The 13121-nt window shown below is 52.0% G+C and overlaps 1 protein-coding gene across 1 annotated transcript in view; it reads right to left on the bottom strand.

Annotated features, from left to right (window-relative positions):
* The window catches only part of LTBP2 (latent transforming growth factor beta binding protein 2), a 115744-nt gene that overhangs the window by 46337 nt on the left and 56286 nt on the right, over positions 1–13121 (bottom strand). The window contains exons 4-8 of the mRNA XM_011949564.1: positions 11833–12023; positions 9218–9388; positions 8524–8730; positions 7402–7688; positions 6206–6308 (exon numbers count right to left, since the gene is read on the bottom strand). Coding sequence (XP_011804954.1) covers positions 6206–6308; positions 7402–7688; positions 8524–8730; positions 9218–9388; positions 11833–12023 — 959 coding nt within the window. The remainder of the gene's footprint in view (positions 1–6205; positions 6309–7401; positions 7689–8523; positions 8731–9217; positions 9389–11832; positions 12024–13121) is intronic.

The raw sequence follows: 13121 nt of genomic DNA, 5'->3' as shown, positions 1-13121 counted from the left end.
TGGGTGAATTTGGGCAGGTTACACAACCTCTCTGAGCCTGGGTTTTCTTATCAGTAAACAGGAGATGACAACTCCCTCTACATGGGGTTATTATGAACACTAAATAAGCATGTACAACTCTGAGCACAATACTTGTCCCATTTTAGGAATTCTCATAATGTCCATTATTCAGATTTCCCTCCTTGGTGAAAGACCAGTGGGGCCCCCCAGTGATTATGGACATTCTGTCCAAAGATGGCCTCTGACTGCCTCCTCAGAGCAAGATAGAACCAGTCACCACAAAGAGTGACATCGAAAAAAGAGTCTGGTCAGACCCCTGGCTCAGGCAGGTGCCACCTAGCCACCCCCGCCCCAGCCCTTCCTCTGCTCTCCAGGCTAGAGGTGCCACATGTCAATGACACCCACCCTGCTGGGTAGGGAGGGTGCTCACTTAAGCCTGAGGCACAATTCATTCCCAGCAGGCTTCAAGTCCTTTGGAAGAAGCTCTCGAACATCTCTGAGCCAAAGAGACACTGGCTTTTCAGTTGACAACTGGAATTCTGAAAATCCCATTTCCTTAGAGTAAGGGACTGGGCATCTCATCCAGAATCCCAGAGAATAGAAGCCCCACCCCAGCACAGCTGTTCCCCAAGCCAGGGTCCTCCAGTTCAGCAAACGCTTGTGCCCGGTACAAGAAGCGGCACAGAGAGGCCACTTACAGAGTGGCTGGAAGCAGGTGTCTGGAGTCAGATAGGCCTGGGGTGTCAGGCCCAATTTTCTCTTCTGTAAAATGGGGATAATAGCACCCAACATCTAGAAATATTGTTAGGATGCAAGAAAATAAGAAAGCACTTAGCACCGTGCCTGGCACTTACAAGTGCTCTGAATAAATGGTTGCGAATGACGACGAGGGTGATAATAATGGTGTTGCTGCTGTGGCCTGCACTAAGGCTCTCTGCCCCTCATGCCCCCAGCACCCTCACATACCCACCCTCCCCAGGGGCTGGCATCACAGAGCTACACCTATAACTCTCATCAGGGGCAAGGGTCAGGACCAAAGCAAAGCCTTTTTTCTGTTGGGGGTTTCAAATACATTTTCAAACATTTCTAAAAATCCCCATTTCCTCAAAAATCAATTTTCTTTGTTATCTTCTATGAAAAACCTGTTCTTGGTAGGCATTCTCCCAGTGATCTGGACCCCACTACTTTTAGTTTATTGCTGGGCACCTGCAGTTTTTAATAAGTTGTCCCTTGTGATCAGTTTCAAGTCGAGCTCTGGTTACCAGAAACACCACACATTGGATAGTTCTCTCTAGAATCACGTGGGGAAAGTCTACACCCTTCTCCCTAGGGCAATTATTTCTCTTAACGCAGGCCGGGGCTACATGTTGATAACCTGCCTGTCTATCCAACCTGAATCTTCTTGACGGATATAGCACAAGGAACTCACAAAACCCGATCTTGATGCGCATCCTCTTGGCTGCAGCATTCCAGTCTAGCATCCTGATCTTTGTTTGCTTCAGGGAGGCTCAGGTCTCCCCAGAATGATTAGGGAGATCTTGCTCAGCTGAGAGTCAGACATACTGTGGTTGGAATCCTGGCTCTACCTGCCCTAGACGTGTGACCTCGGACAAGTTCCTCAGCCTTCTTGGAGCTCTATTTTCCTCGTCCATCACATGGGGTTAAAAATCCTGGGTTTGCAGGTGGCTGTACAAATTCAGTGAGACAAAACAGGTGAAGGGCCCGGTGTAATGTGAAAGTTCAGGAACCTGCAGCTAGTCTTGGTCTAAGAGAGAAAGGTGCAGAGTTCCTTGAAAGGGCAGAGTAAGAAAATCTGTTCTCCCTGGAGATACAGGGGGCCCTGGGTTCAGAGGTGAACTCAGCCCACCCCAGGCAAATGGCAAGACGATCTCATGGCGAACAGCTGGAGCCCACCACTGCAGGCCCCGAGCCATGTGCCAGCCCTGCCTGTCCCAGCAAAGGGGCCTTGGGGTTGACACAGCCAGTGCCAAGCCAGATGGGGCAGTGGCCAACTTTCCAGTCAGCCCAGATGTCTGTCTTTCTCAGATGAAAACTCAAAAATGTGGCCTCAATCAAAGTGGCTTTTGAGAGCTGTGTGTTCTCCAGACTCTGGCAGGAGGATTGAAGAGGCCTATGAGTTGGGACCCTTTGATAAATCCCAAGGGGTCAGGAAGACCTGGCTCAGGCTAGGTCCTGGGAGTTCAGCTGAGTACACATTACCTCTACCACTCAGAGTGAAGGGAGCAGAGGGGAACTGTGGGCTGGTCTAGACTGACTCCCGGGCCAGCTCTCCATGCAAGTTCTGTGGCATTCCGGAAAAAAAGGGATTCACCTATGCCATGTAATTAAGACTTCAAGGCAGTCCTTTTCCATGTCAGGAATAGTGGCATTCTGGTGGGACCTTCTTCAACAGTCCAGCACAGAGCCTCAAAGCCAAAATGTGACTGAAGGGAAGCCGTGAAGCTACTCCCAGGCTGCTCAACCTATCACTCCCACTGCCACCTGATTTGCTAGAACACCTCACTGGGGATGACAAAGGCTTCCCCCAAAGAAGCATAACCCTATTTTATCAGAGGAGAAATAGGGGCTCAGAGAGGCAAAGCCACCAGGGCCAGGGATGATCTGGGATCCAGAAGTTCTGTTTGTCTTGCCAACCTTCCCCAAACCTGCCCTGACAGCTTGCCTTTTCTTCCTCTGCTTCTTGTACAGAAGCTTCCTTGTCATCCCCACTTAAAGAAATGTGCCCACCCCAGCCCCAGGCTCAGGCATGAAGTGAGGTGCCTGGCACTCTGTCAACACAAACAAGGCTCCCTAATGTCTTGCCCCTTCTCTATACAATGCCCAGCTGCACTTTCATGTGTTTTTGATGTTTATGTTGCCCTGGTCTTTGTTATTTCTTGCTCAGTGTGCTGGGATGCTTGACATTCCAGGGTCTGTACCCTGGTGCCCAGCATGCTGAGATGTTCTGGACACAGTGGGGGAGGCCACCATCTGGGATGGTGCGGAGCGAGGGCAAGGGCTGAGCATTGGGTGTGTTGGGGGAGGGGTACAATTGGTGTTCTGCATGCACCTGATCCACAGAGCTCTGCTCCCATGCCCGCCGCCACTGGGCTCCAGCCCTGCCTGAACCGAGCTTACCAGCTGTATTTGGAGCAGGGTTCTTGGGCATCAGGTGGGCTGAGCTCTCAAGGCTGGCACACAGGTGGAACCAGGAGTGGAGCAAGTGGGTGAGCAGGTAGCCACTTCAGTACAGACTCTGGCCTTTTTCTCCTGCTCCCCACCCTTCCAGCGGAGGGCTCCCCCACTCTCAGAAGTGCTTCCAAGATCTGGGGATGTGGTCATTGTGCCTGTCAGCCCTGGTTGAGGGGAACAGGCCTAGAATCCTCCATTGGCGGCAGTCAGCCCTGGCATGGACCTCACGGCCTGCATCTCTGCATCCCTGATGGGCTCCAGAGCTTGGGAAAGGCAGGCCCTGTGCTCCCACTCTCCACTCCAATCCTACAAGCTGCAGATGTGACATATAAGTGAAGAATCCAGAGTGGCTCTATTTTCATTTTCACTGATGTCACCTGATAGGTCTGTGGCTACTAATATCACTGTCAGATTGGCTTAGTGAATTAGAGAGGAGATACTGACCCAAGGACCCTGTGGGGTCCTGACTGCTGACACCCCACCAACAGGGCTGCATCTCAAGAGCTCAGGATTATGCTTGGTACCCAAATCAAGGACACCTTAAGGCCTGAAGACTTGCCCAGAGGAAGGTTCCATGAAGGGCACAGACCTCAGCTGGGAGGAGAATCCCAGCAGTGAAGCGGGATTCTGGGGAAGGCCCTTCTGGAAGCCTGTTTCTCAGCTGCACCACTCCACTCCTTTATACCCATGCTGTTGGCAGCTGAGCCCACTCTTCCCCTTCATTATTTCTCCGACTCTAGAGGCAACAGCGTGACAGCTCCTGAGCCCCGAGACAAGGAAGGGAAACTTCTAAGGCTGCCCCTGAATTGCCACTTGGATGAAATCTCACTGTTCCCACCACCTAGAAAAGCCAGCTCCCTCCTAGGACAGCCCTACCGGGTCAGGAGGTTCCAGGGTAGGTCAGCACCTTGGTCAGCGCAGCAGGTACTGCATGCCCCTCAGAGGGCTGACGGGGTAAAGGGGGAGAGACCCCCACCCACTTGTCTGAATGAGCCAGCTCTTGGGAACCAGAACCTGCCCAGAACAGGGACGTGGGAGCCCTGGCCCCACCTAACCCTTCTGACATGCCTGCCTTTCTACAGGAGAGCCAGGGCTGAGCAGGGCTCAGCAAGAGACACACTGTGCTCCAGAAAATGTTGCTCACTCTCTTGTTCTTGCCTGCATATGCAATTTCCTTGGGTTGTTAAACTCTTCCCAACTCTTTAACTGTCCTACCCCTAATTATTCTTCAAATCTCATCCTGGAAGTCATCTCCTCTGAGAAGCTTTCCCTGATCCACTGGCTTTAGCCCATAGGGCCCCCATCCCGCAGTTTACAGATGTGCAGGTTGTGTGTTGCGCAAAAGCACCATCTCTAAGGGAATCATTGGCATCCTAGATTGGCGTATTTATGAAGATGATCCTGAACAAATGGAAGGGCGGGTTTTTCTAATTTGCACAAAGGTGCTACTGGACCTATGAGGCGCCTGGGTTCCACTGCCTCGGCACTTGACCAGACACTGCTCAAACCTCTTCATTTCTGATGCCCACCAGCCATCTACGACTCCCTGCTAAATTGTAAGCTTGGAGAGGAAGGTGCGGTTTTTACCACCTTCTCTACTTTCTGTCCAGGGCCTGCACACTATGGCCTTTTCAAATAGGGGTTTGCTTAATGTAAATATTTGTCAACTGATTAGAATGTGGGATATAGAAGTTTCAAGGGTTCAATGCCTGATGGAAAAGAGAAAAGAAAACAAGGCAAGAAGAAAAGTGGCAAAAACATCTCTGGCCTACAGGGGAGACCTGGGCAGTTTGATGTACATTTCCTGGTAGGGTAGCGGGTCCATTCCTTTCTCGCTTTCTTGAGGGATACTTTCTAATAACAATAATGATAATGACATTAACAGCCAGGTTTACTGACCTAATACTAAGCAGGTGCATCATTTCATTTAATCTCTACAGCAGCCCATGAGGCTGGCACTATTACTCTCTCCATTTTACAAATCAGGAGACTGACGCAGAGAGAGGTGATCAGGAGGAGCTGGGACTGGTACCTAGTGTGTGTTAGACGTTTAAGCCTGGGAACTGAATATTACCTTTTGCTACTTTGCCAAAAATTCTATCACATTGTAAAACCGTCTACACTTATTTTAAGTTTGGAAAATATAGTCACTGCTCCACAGCTGAGTCTGATGTGAGGAACAGCCCTGCCCCTCCCACCTTTGGGCTCCTGTCCAGCCTCCTGACAAAGCTGATTGACCAAGCTGACTGCTGACAGGCAAAGGAAATACACACCAGGCTCAGGCCCAGGCCCAGGAAGGAGGCCTGGAGGGAGAAGACAGACCAAGTGGGCAGAAGCCACACTCAGGGACAGGCATCTGGTCACCCTCCTCCCAACTGTGCAACTAAGACTGGGGAGAGCATCGTGAACAGGCATCTTGCTCACTCCTGAAATCGCGGTCCTTGGCACAAACAAGACACCCAGTGAGTATTTGCTGAATGAATGAATGAACACATGTTAGGCTTTTCCTATCATCCAAAAGAAGGCAAGGAACTAGGGTTCCCATACCCCAAGGATGAGGACATCTAGGGCAGACATTCAACCCTAATTAAAAGTCAGGGAGCCTGGAACAGGAGTTAAGGAGATAAAAGAGGAGGCCTGAGAGCCCCACCAGGGAGAGAATAAAGAAAACACTGAATCAAATCAAGACCCCTGGACCCCTGGCATCTAGACAGGGGTGTATAGGGGAGCACTGAATAAAATCCCTAAAATCTGATCAAGAATCTCTGCAAGAGGGAGCAGGCCCTTGCAGGCAACCAAATGGAGCAGGCAGGTCAGACTGAACCAGCAGAAGGCTGCCAGGAGCCTCAGTGCTGGCCAGAAACACCTTCAAAGCAGGTCTGGGAAGTCTGCAGTTTACCAGCCTGTTCCACCTGCCTGGCCTCTGACACCCTGGAGGGGAAACCCTGGCAGGAGAGGGCAGGCACAGGGAGGGCTTCCCCCACCACTCTTAACCTTGGACTCCAGCACTCACCGGGTCTGGGTGGGCATGGGGCGCACAAAGTCACCCCCCAGAAGGCTCCCACACTGCCACAGCAGTCCTCTTGGGTGGTCAACTCCAGCAGAGGGTTGGCACACTGGAAGAGAGGTCACGGACACCTGTGACCACCCCTCTTCCCTCCCAGGCTGTGCACAGAGATGTCCCGGGAAAGCCTAGGACACAGAGCTCACTCCCCACATTCTGCCAGAGGATGTCCCCAGCCAAAGAAGGGGAGAAAGAAGTCAGCCCCTATCCCAGAAGGAAGCAGAGAAACCTGCCGTGCACTCTCCCAGCCCCTAACCTTATGTGTGGATGGGACACCGCAGACACAAGATCTGCCCTGTGCGGGGCTGCAAACCACCACCCTCCATGGCCCCAGCCACAGACAAAGGGTCCTAAAGGAAGAGCTTCCCCTGCCTAGCTCCGGGGAACCGCAGGGTCACCCACTGTGTGGCCCTTCCTTGGGAGCACTGCCCCAGGTTCAGGAATACCCCAAGCTGAGAGGCCAGGGACTATCTGGAAATTCAGGATGTTTACCCCTTGGCTGTCCCACTTCCTCCAGTTCCCTAACCTCAAATGGGGTTTCTGGAAATACCTTAGTTTTGGAAACTAAGCGGTTTCCTGGCAACCCCAAGAAAAACCATACTGGGCCTGGTCTAACTCCTATTTTGGGTGCCTGGTGTCAGAAAAGCTTCCCTGATTTCCCATTATGAGCTGAGGATGGCTCCAGGGGGCAATGGGGTATCTCTCATCTTTGTACCACCAGGGTTTTCAGGTTAACTTCCATTTGTTAATTCCACACCTCTGTGACCCCAACTGTAGCCTCAACTGGATACAAAACTCCTGGCCAGATGCTAACAGCCCCACTGGTCCATGTGCCAGGGGTCATAGGATCAGCAGCTCGAGGCTGCCTTCACCTGAGGATGCTGGTGACAGCTCCTCCAGGGGGAACTTCCTTGGGTCCTCTTCTGTGTGCCTGGTATTGACAAGCACCAAGTAGAGCCCAGGAAGGAGGCCCAGCCTCTCCATACACAGGCAATTTCATGCCTTGGGTTTCCCATCTGGGAAATGGGAGACTCTGCAGACACTCACATTCCATAAGAACAAAGAGGACAGAGAGGAGAAGGGCAGATTGAGGACAACTGCTGTCCTGGAAGCATCCGGGGCTGAGGCTAGAGCTGTGTTCTCACCTGTCCGTTCACAGCGTTCAGGTAACACCGGCCCAGCAGTCCTCGAGGCCTGGGTGCTGCTGGGGGCAGTGGCCGAGGGGGCTCTCCAGACCGAGCCAGGATGTTGTTGCTGTCCCAGAGGCTGTGGCCAGGGCTGGCAGGCAGCCAGGGCGGGGGTCTGGTCTCCACGCTGTTCTCCTCTAGGGCCTCCTCCACCCCGCCCCGCACCCGGGCCACCTGGTGGATCTGCACTGAGGCCTCGGGCGGGTGGTGAATGTGCACCTTCACCAGGGAGGGGTTCACGGAGGCTGGGCACAGGGGCTGGGGTCAGAGCCAGGGAAGCAGGGCCCCACCCTCATTTCCAACCCTCTGAAGGGTATCCACCACCCCTGGGCCAGGCAGGCCACTGGCTATGTGTCACCCTAAAACTCTCCTTCCATTTCCTTGCTCCCAAGTTAGAATCCCAGAATGATCCCTTGGGACGGGATGAAGTGCAAACTCTGTCACTGAAGGAGCCTCATGATCATGTTCTAAGCTACCTTCCTGATTCCACCTCCCGCATGACCCTGGCCAACCCTGGAGCTCCAGCCCCCTGGCTCCTGCATGGCCCCACCTCCGCGCCTTTGCTCATGCCAGTCCCTCTGCTTAACCAGATGCTACCCATTGTTTCAGGCCTAACTGCAGTCCATCCCCTCCATGCAGTTGTGCCAGAGCACTCTGGGCTTAGGCGCCTCTCCATCCCCTGATCCCCTAAAGCGTTCTGCATTTTTTTGGTACCTAATAATGGAAGGCAGGGAAAATGAAATGTTTTATGCTGATATTCTATTTCCCATCCATTCTCCCTCTATTACCCAGGCCCATGGGTTCCTCGAGGGCAGCATCCTGCCCTTACACTGTTTTGTCTTCCCCAAGGTACCCAACACAGGGAAAGGGCAAAAACAAGTAGATGAATTCCAATGGGAGGGGGCCGAGAAGTTGAGGGAATGAAACTCAGCACTGAGGGCCAGGAGAAAGAGGGTGGTTTGATAGTAAAGGAAGAACTATATAGGCAGCTTCCCTGTCCCTGTCACAGCAATGGTGACAGCCTCTACCCAACTGGTACTCCTCCCAGGGTCCCGCTGGCCCAGCTGTGCTGGCACTCACCCAGCTGGTTGGAGAGTGGCAGTGTGAAAGTGGACTGCCTCAGGGGGGCTTCCAGCAGGGCTCTGGGGCGGGTCCCCCTCCCTGGAGGCTCCCTGTCCGGCTGCGGGATAGGCAGGTGGCAGAACTTCCCGGTGGAGTTGGCGGGGCACCAGCACTCGTCCCTGCCGATGCAGCGGCCTCCGTTCAGGCAGGGGATCTGGCAGAAATCTGCAACATCAACCGTCAAGGTAACCAGCGGTGGAAGAACAGCAGCACCTGTTCTGTGGCTGGTGACCATCACAGAGAAACAGGTGGCAGAACCCTGACCTTAGATGGCTCCTGTAGCCCGGAGCCCCCTGAAATGTAGGGACTTTCCACTGCATTCATGTAGAGTGAAGAAGGGTGGATAATAACCAGTCCCTGCCTTCCTAAAAAGCCCGTTTAGGCCTTTCCCTGCACCCCACAATAACCTGGGAGGTGGCATTATCATGAACTGTCTCTTCTCTGTTGAGGAAACTTGGACTCAGAGAGGTTATGTGACTCCTAGAGTCACACAGCCAAGCTGCCAAGTGAGAACTCAGCTCCCCATGTGATTTGGGACACTTGTGGAGCCACAGTTTGGGAGCAGTGGGCTCCCGTCCAAGGCAGACCTGGCTCTCTGGCTATTCACCCTCCGGGGCCAGCTGGGAACCATCTGAACAGGAAAGGGACTCACAGATGCGGAAGCCAGACTTGGGATCGTGCCCATGGCCGCCCTGGCTGTACAGGGTGGTGGTGTCGCCCCTCTCACAGCTGTTGGCACAGTGTCCACGGGCACAGGTCTGCTTGCAGATGGTGGGAGTGAAGACGATCTTGATCTTCTTGATTTTCTCCGTGAGGTTCAGCCCTGCAGAGAGAGGGCTTGGGTCCAGGGGGCAGGGCTGAGAGGCACAGCTGTGACCTCCAGAGTCTGGTTAGAAAGCCCCATGGGACTAGGGCTGCATTCATCTCAAGGGCATTTGCTGAGTACCTACTGGATGCAGGGTCCCATCGTAGGGGCAGGGTGATACAAGAAGCTCGCAGATGTGCCAGCCACCAAGCTCACACTTCACGCACATCAACCCTCTTGAGTGGGTAGTATGTTAGGTTGAACTATTAGAAATTTCCATTTTTGTAGGTTCCTAATGGCCGAGTGTTGGTATTTTTCATATATCCAACCTACTATGTCCATTTTACAGCTAAGAAAACTGAGGCCCAGAGAAGTTTGGGTGCCCAGGTGATGCAGCTAGCAAGTGATGCAGCTGGGCTTTAAACCCAAGGGCAGGGAACAGAATGTGGCTCAGGCTTGCCAGAGAGGAGAGTTTTCTAAGAGAAGAGAAGAAGATAAAGCCTGAAAGGATTAGAGTCAGGTTTCGGGGGGACCCGATTACCAGAACAAGGATCAGGCACTTTATTTGGTGGGTGGTGGGAGAAGCCGCAGAAGACTTTTAAGCAAGACATCATGCTGGCATCACTGTGATGTGCAGGGGGGTCCAGAGGCAGGGTGACTACTTGGGATATCATGGCAGCAGTGCAAGCTGAGGTTGCTTCATTTACCAAGAGTGGTGGCAATGGAATTGGGGTATTAATTCAGTATAGGGAGCCTGGGGACAGAAGCCAGAGGCAGAAGGTTAAGGGAGAAATGGGAGGGGAGGAAGTTGAAAAAATATGTGTTGATCATGGATTTGAGAAGCTTGACTGTGAAGGGAGGAGACAGGAAGGAAGTGGAGAAACAAATGTGTGTGTGTGTGTGTGTGTGTGTGTGTGTGTGAATGAGAGAGCTGTAAGCAATTGTACATGCTGAGGGGAAAGGGCTGAGAGGGAGGGACAGGGTAAAGATATAGAAGTTGGGGGACAAGTGATGTCAGCATTCCAGAGGAAATGAGAAAGGGTGCCAGAGTGTGCCTTAGATAAGAGGGACACCTCCCTCTCAAGATGGCATGAAAGGAATCATCAACCATGAAAAGGAATGAAGCACTGATACACGCTGCCACATGGATAAACCTCAGAAACATTATGCTAAGCCAGGCACGGGAACTAACGCCTGCAATCCCAGTACTTTGGGAAGCCGAGACAGGAGGATCACTTGAGGCCAGGAGTTCGAGACCAGCCTGGGCAACATGGCAAGACCCCATCTCTACAAAACATTTAAAAATTAGCCGGGCATTGGTGGTGCATGCCTGTAGTCCCAGCTACTCCGGAGGCTGAGGTGGGAGGATCACTTGAGCTCAGGAGTTCCAGCTTATAGTGAGTTGTGATCATGCCACCACACTCCAGACTGGGCAACAGAGCAAGACTCTGTCTCTTAAAAAAGAAAAAGAAAAGAAAAGAAAATATAATGCTAAGTGAAAGAAGCCATACGCAAAACATGGCACATTGTATGACTCCATTCACGTGAAATGTTGAGGGTGTGCAAATCTATAGAGACGGGAAGTAGGTGAGTGGTTGCCAGGGATAGGAGGGGAGATAAGGAGTGACTGCTGCTTAATGGGTACAAGGTTTCTATTTGGAGTGATAAAATGTTGTGGAATGAAACAGTGGTGATGGTTGCACACAATTATAAAAATACTAAAAGCCACTGAAGTGTAGCCTTTAAAATGGTTAATTTTATGTTATGTGAATTCCACTTCGATTTTTAAAATGGAAAAAAAGGAAGGAAGTGAGCTCAGGCACAGACGTAGACACGGGAGTGGTGTGTGTGATGGGCAGGAAGTTGAGGAGCTCTCTGGGAGGTGGGGGCATGTCTGTGGGCTGTTGGATGGGGCCCTGGGAAAGGAGGGGAGGGGAGGCCTGGAGTAGCTGCTCTGAGAAATGGAGGGAGAAAATGTCCAGGCACACAGGGAAGGGTCATCAGGCAACAATAACAGTGTGCCATGGCGTGAATCCACAGAGATTCTGTTTCCTTCTGTGGGAAGCAGAGGCTCAGCTGTAGGTGCCGAGGAAACAACTGGTTGGGTTGCTCCAGGAGGGTTGGGGTTCGTAGGAGGGATGAGGTGGAAGGACCGGGACCAGGGAGTTGAGGATCACAGTGGGATATGAGGGAAGCAAAGGCAGGAGGGGAGGATAGATTGGGCAGGAACAGAGCAGTCTAGGTCTAAGGGTTGCAACAGGGGTGAAGTCCAGGTCCACTGGTTTGGGACCCCTGGAGCCCGCCACAAAGCAGGAGATCAAGAAGCGTTTGTTGGTTGGCTGAAAGAATGAGGACAAGGTGACAACTCAGCCCCTCTGTGAGAGCAGAGGGATAAAGCTGAGGTGGGAGAAGAGAGTTCTAGAGGCCCTGTTCTTCTAGGACCCAAGACAGGGCATCCTTACCCCAGGGGGATGAGGGGTGCTCCAGAGGTACCGCCTGCTGGGTGCCATCTCTCTGCTCAAGGCCTGGTCCTGGGGGCAGGGCGTTGGAAGAGAGCTGGCTACTGACCGTGGCAGTCGGGTGAAGTCGGACAGTGCGGGACAACCCCTCGTGCTGCTGGGAAGTGTGGGTCTGGCTGAGGTCACTCAGGGTCCTGTGGAGACAACCGCGGCATGGGGGTTTGCACCCTGGGAACAGTGTGTCTGTGCCACCCCTCATCCAGCCACCCACTCCCTGCCTTTGCACAAGAACAGTGCTCTCTGGCTGCCTTCTCACCCATGTATGGCTGACTCCCGGACATGAAGGTGCCCCGAGGCAGAAGGACTGATCTAAAGGCCGGCCGGCTAGTTTTGTAGAAATACCAACCCCTATGCGGAATCACCAGGCTTTTGGTGGGTTATTCCAGGCAAATCACTCAGCCCCTCTGGGCCCCAGGACCCTTAACTGCAAAATGGGGATGTTAGATGTCCTCATGGAGCTCTGACATTCCGGGGGTCTTTGAGAACCCACTATGGACCAGCCCCTGCCCTAAAACCAAGTCCTGTACATACTCCCTCCCACTTCTTAATATATCCCTTAATATGAATCACCTGTAGAAGAGGTGCCCAACAAACACACCTTCACAGATTGATTCAGGGCAGAGCCTAGAATCTCCCTCTCATTTATTTTTATTGTAAGAATAATATAACAACAATATTCAAGGAGAAAAACACGAATTCATCATCTCCCATCCTGACACAGCAAATACTTTTGCATATTTTCTTTCAACCTTCGCTCACATATATGATTTTACACTATTGTCATCACCTAGAGATATAATTTTAAAATTCGTTTTTCACTTAACATTAGATCACAGTTTACACAATTCAATTTGTCATATTTGTCAAGTTCATCGCTACATGATAGTCTAGCTAAAGATGAATCACAACTTATTCAGACATTTACCTGTTACATATTTAGATTTTTTAAAAAGTTTTTTGTTTGTTTGTTTTTGTTTTTGAGACCGAGTTTTGCTCTCGTTGCCCAGGCTGGAGTGCAATGGCGCTCAGGCAGATCACCTGAAGTCAGGAGCTTGCGACCAGCCTGACCAACATGGTGAAACCCCATCTCTACTAAAAATACAAAAATTAGCTGGGTATGGTGGTGCGTGCCTGCAATCCCAGGTACTTGGGAGGCTGAGGCTAAGAATCGTTTGAACCTAGGAAGTGGAGGACGCAGTGAGCCAAGATCGTGCCACCGCACTCCAGCCTGG

This window comes from Colobus angolensis, unplaced genomic scaffold, assembly GCF_000951035.1.
Source record: "Colobus angolensis palliatus isolate OR3802 unplaced genomic scaffold, Cang.pa_1.0 Scaffold3, whole genome shotgun sequence".
Lineage (NCBI taxonomy): Eukaryota > Metazoa > Chordata > Mammalia > Primates > Cercopithecidae > Colobus > Colobus angolensis.
This window is presented reverse-complemented; position numbering and strand designations above follow the sequence as displayed.